The following is a 16,924-nucleotide window of genomic DNA, read 5'->3' on the forward strand; positions in this document are numbered from 1 at the left end:
TATATATATATATATATATATATATATATATATATATATATATATATATATATATATATATATATATATATGTCACGCATAATGTGGATAATTGCCTAATGTGAACATTAGGCAGTGAAATTGCCTAATCTTCATATTAGGCAATTTGTTTGCACGATGTTGACAATAGGCAACTTACTTGCTTAATGTCCACTTTAGGCATGATTTTCAAATTAGGCAAGGGTATTTTGCCTAATGTGAATTGAATGACAAACCAGTGTCTACAGTTTTGTTCGAATGTTGTTCGAAACTTTGGGTCTGTTATAGTTAGGTTAGGTTAGGTTAGGTTAGGTTAGGTTAGGTTAGGTTAGGTTAGGTTAGGTTAGGTTAGGTTAGGTTAGGTTAGGTTAGGTTAGGTTAGGTTATTATTAGAACAAAATTTACACCAGCTGACCTAAGTGGGATCAAACAGACCCTTATAAAGTCTGAAGAGGTTCCTGATATCTGCCTATCGATGAGAACAGCAACAGCAAGAGCCACTGGTGGGCAAGGTTATACAAAGTGTCAATGTACTACTCAATGTACATCAGGAAGGTGCAGCTGCCTAAGAAAAGAAATTAAATGCAACTCGCGCTGTCACCCAGGCAGATCATGCAAAAATTTGTGATTGGACTCAACTGAACCCTGAGATCGATTGACCTATTTTACTTATACTAATATTGCATTAATTAATTATGTTTTCCTTATTCACATTGGGCAAAATTGAGCTGCATAATTTGAACAATAGGCATTTTTTGCCTAATGTTAACAATTTGTAAACTTTACGCAACCTACTTGCTTGATGTACACATTAGGCAATTTTCTGCCTAATGTTCACATTAGGCAATTGTCCACATTATGCGTAACATATATATATATATATATATATATATATATATATATATATATATATATATATATATATATATATATATATATATATATATATATATATATATATATATATATATATATATATATATATATATATATATATATATATATATATATATATATATATATATATATATATATATATATATATATATATATATATATATATATATATATATATATATATATATATATATATATATATATATATATATATATATATATATATATATATATATATATATATATATATATATATATATATATATATATATATATATATATATTGCTGGTTTCATATTTGTTTGTTTCATAGTATTTGCTCGTTTCATATGATAACTACCTAGGAATAATGAGTGTTAATGAGTGTTTCATTTGTGTATGAATCCCTCGAGCGGTAAACCGAGGGAAGGTAGCTCAGGGAGGGAGGTAAGGCCGGCAGTCTGTCTGTGGTATAGCAGCCGCACACACCTTGTTGGATTTAAACCTGTGGATTTATTTCCTTCCTGTGAGCGCCAGAGATTGGTGAGTGTTCCTCTATTATATTTGTGATAGGTTTAGGAATATATCAGGAAAGTGTAGTACTTTGTTGCTTGTTATTCTCTCCTGTTGTATTTACTTTACGTTACACCCAAAACTGTTACATATATGTTGTGTTTTTTTGTGATATTTCAACATAAATTGTCATAGTTAGGTAATCAAAAATTCATGTGAGATTTGTGTTTTTTGTGATATTTCAACGTAAATTGTCATAGTTAGGTAATCAAAAATTCATGTGAGATTTATGTGACCCAGAAGGGTCTTTACACCGTAAGGATAGTCACCATAGCTTGTTAGCTAGTAGTTTATTTATCATGTATTTGTTAATTTATTTTTCTTTTTTTTGACACGTGTGCATAGTGATTTCAATGTGTTGCTCTAATGCCTTCATGTGGACTTTGTAATGTTACTTATGTTAATTTTGTATTGCATAGAGATTAATTAAGGGTCCTTCTCCAGTTGGACCGTTCACCCTCACGTTCACCCTCACATTCACTCTTACGTTCACCATATGGGACAAGTAAACACACACAAGAATCAACGAGTATCAATAATCTGGCGTAATAATATATCAAGAAGAAATACACTTGTCTAACGCCCCTGAGTGGGTGTTACAATATATATTATATGTATATGTATGTATGTATATTAGGGTGATCCAAAAAGCCATTTATGTTCTGGTACTTAATTATTGTCATTATTTTTGTTTGATTTCTTAAGGGAATCGCAGTGAAATGACGGTAACGAAATTATTGAAACGACCATAACGGCATTTATTATTTTTTGTGGGAAAAACTAAAATGGTATTTGACAAAATCTATACTGATTTTCAAAGCTTAAACCTTCATCTACAACCTCCATTTAAAATATTTTGATTTTTTCTTATAATCTCACTAAGTTTTGCACGACTGCAACGTCCTCTTTAACAATTAATTGCAAGAACACCAATGAATACAGAATGTTCTGGATAGTCTCATTATCCTCTTTAGCCATAAGTACTATCTTGGTAAAAATCACATCACGTTAACTACTACTAGAGATATAGGTAAGAGTACACCCGTAAGTTATCTCCGAGCGAAACGACCGTAATGGTAGAATGACCCTTGCTGTGTTTGCCTTGCTGTGTTTGCCTTGCTGTGTTTGCCTTGCTGTGTCTGCCTGGTTGTGTTTGCCTGTTTGGTGTTTGCCTGTTTTATGTTTGCCTGGTTGTCTTTACCTAGATCTGGAGTGTGTTTTGATGATTTCATTTCACTATTTTGCACTTACGGAGTATTGTCATCTGGCAGCAAATTAGCACAACATCATAACCACATCTTCACTTAAGTCATTCTAGATGTCTGTAGTTCAGTGTGGGCAGCTGTGTTTCTTGATATCACCAGAACACACCATCCCTTTCCAGTCACTACCTCCTGCAGTTACCCTTCATCTCTTCCTTTATACACCACCACCACCACCTACACCACCTCCTTCTGCAGTTTCTCCTTGATCCCTTTCTCATAAGCATCACCTTCACCCCCTCCTGCAGGCACTGGGTGGGGCTGGCACTGCTCCTCCTCCAGCCGGAGTGTTCCTTGCGGTGCCTCTTTGCGTGGGCCAATAAGGTGCCTTCGCAGGTGATCACTGCCCAACACACGGCTCTCTACACTACCATCGACCATGCCCTTGCTGCTCCTGTGACAGGAGGAAGAGCAGGAGGCGCAGAAGGAGGAGGAGAGGTGCAAATTGAAGAAAGAAGGGAAGAAAGTGGAATGACTGAAGGTATGTTTCAAGCTGTGGCTTTTCTGGTATTGTGGTGGCATTGGTATAACACTAGTAGTAGTAGTAGTAGTAGTAGTAATAGTAGTAGTAATAGTAGTAGTAAGCAGAAGAGGAGGAGGGGGAGGAGGTTGTGAGATTAAAAATTAACAGGAGAGATGAAAAAAAAAGTAATTTATGTATCCATATAGCAAGACGGCAAATAATGATGAAATAATAATAATAATATTAATAATAATAATAATAATAGTAATAATAATAATAATGATATTTATTATTATTATTATTATTATTATTATTATTTTTACTACTACTACTATTATTATTGTTACTATTGTTATTATCTTCGTTATAATCATACGTCAATCCCAAATAGGAACAAAAAAAGACGATGCTGATGAAACAGAAGAGGCAGAAATAAAGGACGATAAACACAAAAAGAAGATAGCGTTTGAGAGTTCCAATAAGGGTATGGAAAGTATAAAACATCCTATTCTTCCTCATCCACCTCTCCTCTCATCCACTCGCCTATCGCAGGAGACAGAAAATGCATTACAGGTTCTTAGAAGGTGGATAAGTGGATACAGGAGTCACTACCACCCTACTTCTCTCCTCCACGAGGCCCTCCTCTCCTCCACCTCCCTCCTTGGCGGGTGGAAGGAGTGGAAGAGAGTGGAGAGAAGCGAGATGGATTATGTGGAGTAGGAGAAACAGGTGGAGGTGTTGGTGGAAGAGATGGATAGACTGTGTGAGAGAGCGGAAGAGGTGAAAGGCAAGAGTGATGTGGAAGTGGGAGATAGGAAGGGGAAAAAAGGAAGAACTGATAAATAGGTGAATAGTGACAATGGAGTAGAAAAGAAGGGAAATAAAGGAAGTGAAAGGACAGAAAACGATGAAGATAAACCCAAAATAAGAGAAAATCTAAGTTACCCACCTCTTTCACGCACGCACACCACCCTCCCATTAACAAAAACCACGGAATTCATAGCAAAAATCCATAATATAACCTTCCAAGTCCTTCACCGACCCAAATCTGAGCTGGAAGTGGTCTCAGTATTGAGAAGAATGACCACTAACATCAACGCCAGCCTCAGGAACAGACAGGATAGTCTCTCCTTCAAACACACGCAGTTTAGAGAAAAGAAAAAAATGAGGTCTAGACGAAGGGAGACTTAAAAAAAGACAACTCAACGCGGTGCCTGTGGTGGTGTGGACTTGCTATCCCTTACTCTAGGCTGTTTATATGGTTCTTCTGTCTCTTCAAGATGTTCCAGAGATGGAGAGAGATAGTTTTTCCAGTCTCGTGCGGGTCCTGAAGGGGGTACTCAAAGCTATGGAGAATTTAGCGTCACAAACAGATCCTTAGATGAATCGTTGGGACGAGGCTGTTTGTATATCAAGGGAGAATGTTGCCTTTGTCTTGAAGCATTTTGGGTGAGGTGCTTCTGTCCCCGGCTCTGTTATATGATTCTTTAAGCTTGTTTTACTTTCTGACTCGTCTTAGTTAAATTTACCTGTACGTGTCTGTAAAGAGCAGGGTTTTTTTATTATTATTTTATTTATTTATTTATTTATTTTATTTTTTTTTTTGTGTCTCAGTTGAGAATGTTCAATTTATTTTGAAGTATTTAAGGTGTGGTGCTTATGTTCCTCACTGTCATTTTTTTTTTTTTTCAAGCTTGTTTTCTTTCCTGAATTAAGTTTGTTTAAATTTAGAGGTGCGTGTCTGCGTGAAGAGCGGTTTTTCTGCCTATCAATGGAGAATGTTGCCTTTACCATGAGGCATTTGGGGCGTGGTGCTTGTGTCCTCAGCTGTTTCATGATTTTAAGCTTGTTTTACTTCCTATCTCAGTTTTGTTAACTTTGCCTGTCCGTGGCTGTGTGAAATGCAGTTTCCTTTCGTGAATCCTGATGTGTCTGTCTTTACTTTGAGACATTTGGGGTGTGGTGCTTGTTTCCCCAGCTGTTTCGTTGTTTTAAGCTTGTTTTCCTTCCTGACTCGCTGTAGTTAAGCTGTGCGTGTCTGGCCCGCATTCAGCTCTCTCAACACAACTATTTTTAAAAGCCACATAAATAATTAGCCGGGTTCTCTTAATGATAATGTAGAAATCTTGTTAATCTATCACTAGAACCATTACTATATCTTTAAAAACACGTGTAAGTTACCAAATACGCCCATATTCAGAAACACACTACTCTCTCATCATGACTATTTTTAAAGGCCACAGAGATGATTAGCCGGTTTCTCAAGACTGTTTCTCTTAATAATAATGTAGAAATCTTGTTAATCTGTCACTAGCACTGTATAAACACTCAAAAACCAGTGTGCCTTCATCTGCCTCGAGTCTTTTGAAAGTAGTGGAGGTGCGGAGCGGAAGTGTTTCAGAATACAGTCCTTTGTGAAGAGCAGTTTTTCGTGAATGAGACTTTTATAGTTTGAAATGTGAAAGAAAATAAAAGAAAAAAACTTATGATCCTGGTTATCATATCTTAATGAAGTTTACCTTGCGTCTTGTTTTATCCCAGCGGTCTTCAACCTTTCCCCGCGCTGCACACAGAGCCAGGTGCTGATACGGGCGAGGTACACCACCACTATGTCAAGGTGGAACTAATGACTGCTGAATGCGCCGCAGGAGCGAGTCTTGCCAGCTCGTACAGTCACCTAAAAAAAGTTGGTGACAGTCTCTTGGCAGCTGAATGCCCTTCCACCACTCACTTGTTCTACACATGAGATTTAATTATCGGCAGGGTGAGAGCTTCTGACCGGGAGGAAAATGTGGCGGGGAAAGAGTTAAAGAGAAGGGAGTATGGGGGCCAGAGGCGGCCGAGGGCGTGTGTGTGTGTTTGGTGAATTATTGTAGGCAAGATCCAACCAGACTCGCTGGATCTTGATTGTACTGCATGTATAAAAAGAACAATGCAATTTACGATAATGATTATTATTCTTCTTACATTTATTATTTTAGTAGTTATGATATTAATAAGAATAACAATAATACTTAGAATGGACACAAACTGAACGAAATTTCTCTCTCTCTCTCTCTCTCTCTCTCTCTCTCTTCAGATATGTACAGGAGGGAGAGATAGAATGAAAAGCGACAAAAGGAAGGAGAAAGAGGAGAACGGCAGGGATGAGTGAGGTTATCACAGACTGCTGCTGTATTTATAATGATTTATATTATCAATGACAGCTGTCCTACACACACACACACACACACACACACACACACACACATAGACTGTCGCTAGGATGGTGAATTTGTAAGGGGTGGTTTGCTGGGCGGTGACTTACAACGATATTTGTTTGACGTGTGAAGAAAAAAAAAAAATGAAAGTACACACACGTCCTCGGCCTCCCTACCCCCTCCTCTTTAACTCCTCCCCCGCCGCCCTCCCTCCCCGCCGGAAGCTTTCTTTCTGCTGGTAGGTAAATCCTGCGTGAATAACAAGCGAGTGCTTTAAGGGTGTAGTGGTGTGTTGTGGTGGTGGTGGTAGTGGTGAAGCACGTGTGCCAGTCACCACGCAACACAGGGGAGGGTTCCCACAGGCGGCTCCACACACAAGCTCTTTAATCTCATCTACTGCTGTTTGCACGCCATGATTGCTACTCCCACAACAGTCCACAATACTTAATTTTATCTTATTATCGTTGTGAATGTAAATGTTTACATTAAAATCGACAGTAGTTATTCTTATTGAACTTTTGGTACGGCATGAACACAGGGAGGGAAATACTGTGTTCAAATATATCTTCTTTACCCTGAGGTGTGTTGAGGTTCCCATGGCCCAGTGGACAGAGTGACGGTCTGGAGGACCTTGAGTGTTGGACGCAAGCGTTCAAATCCCTCTTAAGAACTAAAAAAAAAAATAAATAAATAAATAAATAAAATTATCTGCTAAGAATATACTTAATATAATATTAATAAATATTATTGGACGCCATAAAATTATGATAAATGTTTAATATGAATTAACGTAACCAGAAGATGCGGAAGTAGACCAACTTTACCAACAAATGTGTTGGGTGCTCGTGATGAACTTTAAGATTGCGTGAGGGAAGCGTGGGTACAAAACACACAGTATGGTGAAGGAGCTGCCCAGGGGGGAACTGCCATCCCCACCCGTTGTCCCACCCTGTAAACTACAAAGATCACCAAACGGACTCACTCAAGTAGGTTAGGAGTAGGAAAGGTTACCATAGAATAGGATGGGAGTGGCTGGGATTCGATGGGAGAGGAGAGGCTGGGATTAGAATGCAGAGGACTGTCTGGGATTGACTAGGAGATGAGAGGCTGGGAACGGCTGGGAGAGGAGTAATTGGGAATGGCTGGGAGAAGATGGGCTAGGAATGGCTGGGGGAGAGGTGGCTGGGAGAGGCTGGGAGAGGAGTGGTTATGAATGGCTGAGAATGGTTAAGAGAGGAGTGGCTGGGAATGGCTGGGAGAGGAGTGACTGGGAACTGCTGGGAGAGAAGTGGCTGGGATTGGCTGGGAATGTGTGGGAGAGGAGTAGCTAGGAGAGAAGTGGCTGTGAGAAGAGTGGCTGGGAATAGCTGGGAGAGAAGTGTCTAGGAGAGGAGTAGCTGGGAATGGCTGGGATAGGAGCGGCTGAAAATGGCCGCGAGAGGAGTGGCTGGGAGGGGTGTAGCTTGGAATGGCTGGAAGAGATTGAGAGAGGAATGGTTGGGTTCGGCTGGGAGAAGCTGGAGTGCCTGGGAGAAACTGGGAGAGGAGTGGCAGGGATTGGCTGGGAGAGGCTGGAATGGCTGGGGGAGGAGTGGCTGGGAGAGACTGGGCGAGGAGTGTTTATCAATGGCTATGAGAGGAGAGGCTGAGAATGGCTGGGAGAGGAGTAACTGGGAATGGTTGAAAGAAGAGTGGCCGGGAATGGCTGGGAGAGGAGTGGCTAAGAGAAGGGTGGCTGGGAATGGCAGGGAGAGGAGTAGCTGCGAGTGGCTAAGAATGGCTGGGATAGAAGTGTCTGTGAATGGCTGGGAGAGGAGTGGCTGGGAATAGCTGAGAGAGGAGTGGCTGGGAATGACTGGAAGAGGAGTGGCTAGGAGAGGGTTAGCTAGTAATGGCTGGGAGAGGAGTGGCTAGGAGAGGGGTAGCTGGGAGAGGAGTGGCTGGGAATAGCTGAGAGAGGAGTGGCTGGGAGAGAAGCGGCTGGGAATGGCTGGGAGAGGAGTGGCTGGGAATGGCTGGGAGGGGAGTAACTGGGAATTGCTGGGAATGGCTAGGAGAGGATTAGCTAGAAGGGGAGTGGCTGAGAATGGCTGGGAATGGCTGGGAGAGAAATGGCTGGAAATGGCTGGGAGAGTATTGGTTGGCATTGGCTGGGAGAGGCTAGGAGGGGTCTAGCTGTGGGAGGAGTGGGTGGAAATGACTGGGAGAGGAATGGCTGTGAATGGCTATGAGAGAAGTGGCTGGAAATGGATTTGAGACGAGTGTCTGTGAATGGCTGGGAACGACTGGGAGAGGAGTGGCTGGGAATGGCTGAGGGAGCAGAGTCTGGGAATGGCTGGAGGAGGAGCAGCTAGGAATGCTGGGAATAGCTGAGACAGGTGTAACAGCGAATAGCTGAAAGAGGAATGGCTAGTAGAGGGATGGCTGGCAATAGCTGGGAGAGGAATGGCTGGGAGAGGAGTGGCTGGGAATGGCTGGGATTGGCTCGAAGAGGCTGGGAGATGTGTTGCTGGGAATGACTGCATAGGAGAGGACTGCCGGGGAGATAAGTAACTGGGAATGGCTGGGAAAGTAGTGGCTGGGATTGGCTATGAATGGCTGGGAAAGGAGTGGCTGGGAATGGTTGGGAGAGGAGTGGCTAAGAGAGGCTGGGAATGGTTGGGGGAAGAATGGCTGGGAGGGGCAGGGAGGGGAGTGGCTGGGAATGGCTGGAGTAGAAGTGTCTGGGAGAGGAGTGGTTAGCAATGGCTGGGAGAGGAGTGGCTGGGAATGGCTGTGAGAGGAATGGCTGGCATTGGCTGGAAGAGGAGTAACAAGGAATGGCTGGGAGAGGAGCGACTGGGAGAGGCTGGGAATGGCTGTGAGAGGAGTGGCTGGGAATGGAGCGGCTGGGGATGGCTGGGGGAGGAGAGGCTGGGAGGGGACTGGCTGAGAATGGCTGGGGGAGAAGTAGCTGGGATAGACCGGGAGAGGAGTGGCTGTGAATGGCTGGAAATAGCTGGGAGAAGAGTGGCTTGGAATGACTGGAAAAGGAGTGGCGGGGAATGGCTGGGAAAGGAGTGGCTGAAAATGGCTGGGAGATTAGTACCTGGGAATAGCTGAAAGAGGTGTGGCTGGGAATGTCTAGGCGAGGAGTGACTGGGAATAGCTGAATCTGGAGTGGCTGGGAATGGCTGAGAGGGGAATGGCTGGGAATAGCTGTGAGAGAATCTGGGAGTGGCTAGGAGAGGCTGGGAATGGCTGGGAGAGCCTAGGAATGGGTGGGGGAGAAGAGGCTGGGAGAGAAGTGGCTGTGAATGTCTTTGTATGGCTGGGAGAGGCTGGGAGGGGTGTGGTTGAAAATTGATGGGGAGGATCACCTTTGTGTGTCCGGGGTAGGAGTGGCTTTGAGAGGCAGGGAGGGCAGTGGGTGGAAATGGCTGGGGGAGATGGGGATGGGAGAGACTGTGAGAGCATTGGTTAGGAATGGCTGGGAGAGGAGTGGCTGGGAATGGCTGTTAGGGGAGTGTCTGGAATTGGCTGCGAGAGGAGTATCTGGTAATGGTTGGGAGAGGAATGGCTGGTAACGGCTGGGAGGACAGTGTCTGGGAATGGCTCGCGGAGGAGTGGCTGGGAGAGAAGTGGCTGGGAAAGGAATGACTGGGAATGACTGGGGGATGAGTAGCTGGGAATGACTGAGAGATTAGTGGCTGGGAGAGAAGTGGCTGGGAAAGGAGTGGCTGGGAATGACTAGGGAAGGAGTTGCTGGGAATGCTGAGGGAGAAGTAGCTTGGAGAGACTGGGAGAGGAGTGGCTGGGAATGGCTGTTAGGGGAGTGTCTGGAATTGGCTGGGAGAGGAGTAACTGGTAATGGTTGAGAGAGGAATGGCTGGTAATGGCTGGGAGGGCTGTGTCTGGGAATGGGTGGGGGAGGAGTGGTTGGGAATGGAATGGCTGGGAATGACTGGGAGAGGAGTGTCTAGGAATGGGTAGGAGAGGAGTGGTTATAGGAATGGCTTGGAGAGGAATGGCTCCTCTCCCAGCCACTTCCAGTCACTCTTCTCACAGCCATTTTTAGCCTCTCCTCTTCCATCCATTCCCAGTCACTCCTTTCCCTGCCATTCAGTCACTTTTCCCCCAACCATTCCTAGCCACTCCCATCCCAGCCTCTCCCTGCCATTGCCAGCCACTCCTCGCCCAGCCATTCTTAGCCACCCCTTTCCAAGCCACTCCTCTCCCAGCTATTCCCAGCTTCTCCTTTCCCAGCCATTTACAGCCATTCCTTTTCCAGTCATTCACAGCCACTCCTCTCCCATCCATTCCCAGCCGTTCACAGTCACTCACTTCATCAATTCTTCTTTGCACTGTACTGTTACTTAATGGCAAATCTTTAAGAACAGAGTGAGAATTTTTCTTCATAACACTTTCTATAACTTTAATGGCTGGGATTATGATACCCTCACCAATAGTGTGTGCTTTTCCTTTCTTTGCTTTCATGAGGGAGATGTTATATGAAGCTCTTAAACCTCCTTCAGTATCACCACTGACGGGTGCTTTGAAAAAAGTCTTGATATTTGATTGACTTTTGAGTTTTCTTTCAGTGTCTTGAAATAGTCAAGGTCTTTGTTTTTCTTATCACAGTGAACCGTTTCAAGGTGGTGCTTCAGCTTTGCAGGCTTCATGGCATCATTACTGAAAGTCTTTTCACACGAGTGACACAATGGCATGGTGTCATTGGTTAATGAAGTAATGAATCCATATTTATAAATATTTCTGAGAATACTGACGGCATTTCTTCTTAGCAGCAACGACAGCCATTGTGCTTGTTACGCACAGTTTTCAATGCGTCACAATAATCAGTTCGCGGACCACACTATCGAGAGCTGAGCGTGCGCTGAACTAATATGTGTGAGACAGCGAGAGAGGCTTGGGCAGGCTGGGGTGGGGTAGGGATAAGTTCACTGGCTCAGTACGGGACAGAGAGAAGAATGCATGCTGTACAGACCCTAGTACAGACAGTAGAGCTGCGAGACACAATGAGGGGGAGGGATTGGTTGAAGGTAGTGTTGCCAGCACTGCTGAAATTTCTGAAGATTCACTGACAATTTGACTTATTGTTTGAATTCAAGAAATTATTATAATTAAAAATAATAGTAATAATTATGTCTGGTATTCTTCAGATTTTTGCAAATTTTTTTGGGAGAATTTCTAATCAGAGGTTTCAGCGGTCCCTTAGACCCCAGCAGTAAATATTCATCGATCCCTTGGTTATTCATTGACCCCCTTTTTACCCCCTAATTATTCATTGACCCCATTTTGACCCACTGATTATTCATTAACCCCCTTCAAACCCCCTGGTTATTCATTGACCCCCTTTTGACCCCCTCTGTTATTCATTGACCCCCTTTCAACCCCCTAATTATTCATTGACCCCTTGGATGGTCCCATCAACCCCTGAGGATCGATATTGACCACTTTGAGAACCCCTGCTGTATGTGCTGGTGGTGGTGGTGGTGGTGGTGGTGGTTGTTCCCTGCAAATCATTAAAAGGGGATGTTTTTTTAATTATTTCTGTTGTATTATTGTTTCTTTGTTGTTGTTATCCTATGTGTGATTATGGATTTTCTTTTTGTGTGTGTGTGTGTGTGTGTGTGTGTGTGTGTGTGTGTGTGTGTGTTTACCTAGTTGTAATTTACAAGGCCTGAGCTACGTTCGTGTGGTCTGCCTCCATATCTACACTTGTCCAGCTTTTCCTCAAAGTTGTGCACACTCGTTGCCAATACTGCCTCCTCACTGAGCTTGTTCCAAACTTATATATTTCTCTGTGGGAAACTTTATTTCTTTATGTCACTCAAGCATCTTCCTTTTATTAGTCTTTGCTGTGGCCTTGTCTGTATCTGGTATTTCCCTCTTCTCTTAGCAGCAGTTTGTTATGTGTGTATATATTTACATAGTTGTGTTTACCTAGCTGTGGTTTACGGGAGGGAAGTAATCTCATAGTATCCTGTCTCTATACTTATCCAGTTTGGTCTTAAATGCATGGACAGTTTCAGCATTCACAACGTCTTCACTGAGTTCATTCCATTTGTTCACACTTCTTGATGTCTCTTCTACAGTTAACTTTCTTCAACTTCTTACTGTGTCCCCTTGTACTCTGTGTCTAAATTTATAAAACATTCTTTGTCCACATTTTCCATACCATTTTATCATTCTATAGATGCTTATTAAATCTTCTCGCTCCTGTTTTCAAGGGTAGGAATTTCCATCATCGTTAATCTTTCTTCATAGGTTGACTTACTCAACTCCTGAACCATCTTACTGATTGCTCTTTGTACTCTCTAATTTTATAATATTCCTCTTTGTATGAGGAGACCACACCACTGCCGCATATTCTAATCTTATCATGAAAATCAACAACTTTTTTTTATCATTCCTTCATCCAAATATGAGAATGACATTCTTACTTATTTTAACAAATACATCATCTCTCCAGTAATTTTATCAATGTGTCTGTCCGAAGTCAAGTTTTTAGTAACTGTTACTCCTAAATCCACTTCCTCTTTTGATTTCATTAACTTCACACCATCCATCTCATAATGACATTTTATTCGTTTTTCACTCTTTCCAAACTACATTACTTTACATTTACTTAAACTGAATTCCATTTGCCAAGATTTACTCCATCTTTTTATCTTATTTAAATAATCTTGCAGTATCATAGTCATTTACATTTTCTATTCTTCTCATCAGCTTAGCATCATCTGCAAATAAGTTCATATAACTATCTATTTTTTCATTCATGTCATTCACATATATCACAAACATTATCAGTCCCAACACTGACCCCTGTGGGACACCACTAGTTACTTTCAGCCAAGATGAATTTTGGTCTTGTATTACAGTTCTCATCTCTCTATCATCCAGATAATCCTCCATCCACTCCAGTAGTCTTTCTCCAATTCTTCCATAATTTCTTATCTTTCATAGCAATCTTTGGTGTGGTGCTGTGTTGTCGAAAGCCTTCTTCAAGTCTAAGTAGACACCATCCACCCATCCATATCTTTCTCTCTTGCACAATATCGACTAACCTTGAATAAAAGGACAATAAGTTCATGGAGCGTGATCTTCCCCTTCTAAATCCAAATTGACAATTAACCAAAACTTCGTCTCTTTTCAAGTGTTCTGTCTTTCCTTAATTGTTCTTTCACATAGTTTCCCTACAACACTAGTCAATGACACTGGTCTATAATTTAGTGGGTTTTCCTTATTTCCTCCTTTGAATATTGGTATAATATTTGCTTTCTTCCAATCTTTTGGTACTCTTCTCTGCAACAATGATGTCACCACCATACTGTGATTTTTATCAGGCATTTGTTCTCTGCATTCTTTCAGTATCCAGTTTGATACTTCGTCTGGACCAGATGCTTTATTTACATCAATTGTGTGTGTGTGTGTGTGTGTGTGTGTGTGTGTGTGTGTGTGTGTGTGTGTGTGTTTGTGTATGTGTGTGATTACCTAGTTGTTACCTAGCTGTGTCACGCAGGAGAGGAGCTATGCTTGTACTGTCCCGCCTCTGTATCTATTATTATCTATCTTGGCCTTGAAATTAAAAATAGTTTTTGCTTGCACCACACACTCATTTAGACAGTTCCATGTATCAACTACTCAGTGGAAAACTATTATTTTTTATATCTCTTCTATAAAATTTCTTTTTTTTTTTTTCTTTCAGCTTCTTTCCGTGTTCTCTAATGTCTCTCGTATCCCACGTCACAATGTCGTTGCTGTCAAGCTTTTCCAGTCCTTCCATTAGTCTATATATCGTGATTACGTCTCTTCTCTTCCTTCTTTTTCCCAGAATTGGAAGGTTTAGTTTTTCTTGTCTCATTTTGTATGTCTTTTCTCTTAAGTTTGGGATCATCTTTGTTGCTGCTCTTTGTATCCTCTCCAGTTTCCTGATGTATTCCTTGAGACTTGGTGACCATACTACAGCTGCATATTCCAGTTTCGGACGAATCATCGTTACAATTAGTTTCCTCAGTGTGTGTGTGTGTGTGTGTGTGTGTGTGTGCGCGCGCGCGTGTGAAGATTTTGGTGGAGATGGTGGTAGTAGCAGTGGCAGTAGTTGTTGTAGTTGTAAATATTAAACAAAGATATAGAAAATAGTAGTAGTAGTAGTAGTAGTAGTAGTAATAGTGGTAATAATAGTAGTAGTAGTAGAAGTAGTAATAGTAGTAGTAGTAGAAGTAGAAGTAGTAATAGTAGTAGTACTAGTAGTAGAAGTAGTAATAGTAGTAGTAGTAATAGTAGTGAAGGACTCCCCAGTACTTGTGTGTGTGGCTCCCCCAATGACGTCAACCACACCATGACGTGCAAAAAGGGGGGATTCGTATGTATCAGGCACGATGAGGTGAGAGATCTGACCGCCAGCATGCTCAGGGAGGTGTGCCACGATGTCTCCACTGAACCGACCCTCCTGCCGCTAGACGGCGAGCACCTGCGCTACAGAACAGCCAACACCACCAACGAGGCTCGAGTGTTCAAAATAATAATAATAATAATAATAATAATAATAATAATATAATAATAACAATAATAATGGTAATAATATTGTAACAGGTGATGGTAGGAGAGTGTGGAGGAAGGAAAGGGAGAGGTTTGGAGGAAATTACAACATGGAAAACCTTTTTACCTCCACCAGTGAGGGAAATTCTCCTGAAAGTCACTCCTCCCTCTCCTCCTCCTTCTCCTACTCCGCGTCCTCCTTCATCTGATCGGTGTGGGAGCAGCCAGGATGGGCAGATTAATCCATGAAAAGGTTTGTCTCCACAGATCAAAAAACGCGCGGGCCAACAACAGGACCAGCGTCGTAAACACTAACGTAATTATTTAATCCACAGGTTCAGACAAGATCAGAGCTTGTTACTTCAATGCCTGTAGTTTACAAAATAAATTAAATGAGCTGCAAGCTCTTATTTATCTTGAAAACTACGACATCATAGGCGTCACGGAAACGTGGATAAATTCATCAAGTAGGGATTACTTAGCTGAGTACTCGCTCCCTGGCTACACCATTTTTAGCTGCGAGAGAACGTAAACAAAACACCGGAGCCAGACAAGATATCACCCAGGCTTCTTAAAGAAGCAAGAAATGAATTCGTGAAACCGCTTACAATTTTATTCAATAAAACTTTACTAGCAGGTAAAGTTCCCCACAAATGGGAACTAGCAAATGTCACGTCAATCTTTAAAAAAGGAAATAAATCTCTCCCAGCCAATTACAGGCCGATCAGTCTCACCTCAGTAGTGTGCAAGCTGATGGGAACAAAAATCTGAGATAAAACTTTTAAATATTTAGAAGAAAATAAAATCATAAAGGATTCGCAACACGGTTTGAGAACCAAGCGCTCCTGCTTAACAAACTTATTAGACTTCTTTTATGAAGTATTTAACTCGTATGACGAGACAAAAGCTGTTGATATTATCTACCTTGATTTCCAGAAAGCTTTCGACACTGTTCCCCATAAGAGACTCATCAGTAAAGTAAAGCTCACGGCATTGATGGAAACACCCTGAAATGGCTGAGAGACTGGTTCTCTGACAGAAAACAGCGTGTTGTGATAAATGGAAAAGAGTCAGAGTGGCATAAGGTAAATAGCGGTGTTCCTCAAGGCTATGTATTAGGACTAGTACTCTTCATAATGTACATTAATGATATTGATGAAGGGATAAATTGCAAAATAAATAAATTTGCAGACGACAGCAAAATAACAAGTAGAGTAACGTCTGTGTCACAATGGCAGGAACTGCAGTGTGACCTCAATAAACTAACAAGCTGGGCAGAAAAATGGCAGATGAGATTCAATATAGAAAAGTGTAAAATTCTACATATCGGAAGCAACAATGTTCAGGCGAGATATGTAATGAATAACATGCCACTCTCAAGTGCTGATAAAGAAAAAGATCTTTGTGTCGTTGTGTCAAACGAACTAAAGCTGAGTCAACACTGCACAGAAACCGTAAAGACGGCAAATAAATTTGTAGGGTTCATTGGAAGAACCTTTGAATTTAAATCAGAAAAGGTTATACTTGCCTTATATAACTCATTGGTGCGCCCTCATCTAGAATACTGTGTACAGTTCTGGTCACCATACTACAAAAAAGACATTGAAAAATAGAAAAGATACAGCGCAGAGTCACAAAGATGATTCCAAGATTGCGCAATAAGTCGTATGAGGAACGACTGGAAGAACTAAACCTATTTAGTTTAACAAAGCGCAGGATAAGAGGAGACCTAATTGAAGTGTTCAGAATTTTCAAAGGATATAGTAACATTGATGCACATAAATATTTTACCATTGATCATTCTAACCTAACAAGAAATAATGGATTCAAGATTATATCCAAACGTTTTAAATCCCACGAGTCCAAACATTTTTTCTTTAATCGTATAGTAAATATATGGAATAAACTTCCTGCCGAAATTGTGAACAGCAATACTATTGAATCATTCAAAAATAAAATAGACAAATGTTTGAAAGCAAATCTCCAACAAG

At 41.6% G+C, this 16,924-nt stretch overlaps 2 protein-coding genes across 2 annotated transcripts; one reads left to right on the plus strand and one right to left on the minus strand.

Moving 5' to 3' along the window:
- Window positions 1–1,365: 1,365 nt before the first annotated feature.
- On the plus strand, window positions 1,366–6,082 carry LOC135092594 (uncharacterized). The gene is made up of 3 exons (XM_063991202.1): window positions 1,366–1,437; window positions 2,978–3,210; window positions 3,584–6,082. The coding sequence occupies exons 2-3, from the start codon at window positions 3,201–3,203 to the stop codon at window positions 3,910–3,912; spliced, it is 339 nt and encodes a 112-aa protein (XP_063847272.1). The 5' UTR covers window positions 1,366–1,437; window positions 2,978–3,200; the 3' UTR covers window positions 3,913–6,082.
- A 2,719-nt stretch (window positions 6,083–8,801) lies between these two features.
- LOC135092612 (uncharacterized) lies at window positions 8,802–10,576 on the minus strand. Its single transcript, XM_063991218.1, has 4 exons — window positions 10,502–10,576; window positions 10,123–10,350; window positions 9,481–9,811; window positions 8,802–9,415 (listed from the first exon to the last, which is right to left on the minus strand). The coding sequence occupies exons 1-4, from the start codon at window positions 10,574–10,576 to the stop codon at window positions 8,802–8,804; spliced, it is 1,248 nt and encodes a 415-aa protein (XP_063847288.1).
- Window positions 10,577–16,924: the final 6,348 nt, after the last annotated feature.

Source organism: Scylla paramamosain, chromosome 40 (genome assembly GCF_035594125.1).
Source record: "Scylla paramamosain isolate STU-SP2022 chromosome 40, ASM3559412v1, whole genome shotgun sequence".
NCBI lineage: Eukaryota > Metazoa > Arthropoda > Malacostraca > Decapoda > Portunidae > Scylla > Scylla paramamosain.

Coding starts and splice junctions, on each gene's coding strand:
- LOC135092612 (XM_063991218.1), bottom strand. CDS start 10,576: ATGGCTGGGCGAGGAGTGGCTGGCAATGGCAGGGAGAGGCTGGGATGG. Junction 10,351..10,501: donor TAGGAATGGTTGGGGGAAAA/GTGACTGAATGG, acceptor ACCCATTCCTAG/ACACTCCTCTCCCAGTCATT. Junction 9,812..10,122: donor TCCCAGCAACTCCTTCCCTA/GTCATTCCCAGC, acceptor CATCTCCCCCAG/CCATTTCCACCCACTGCCCT.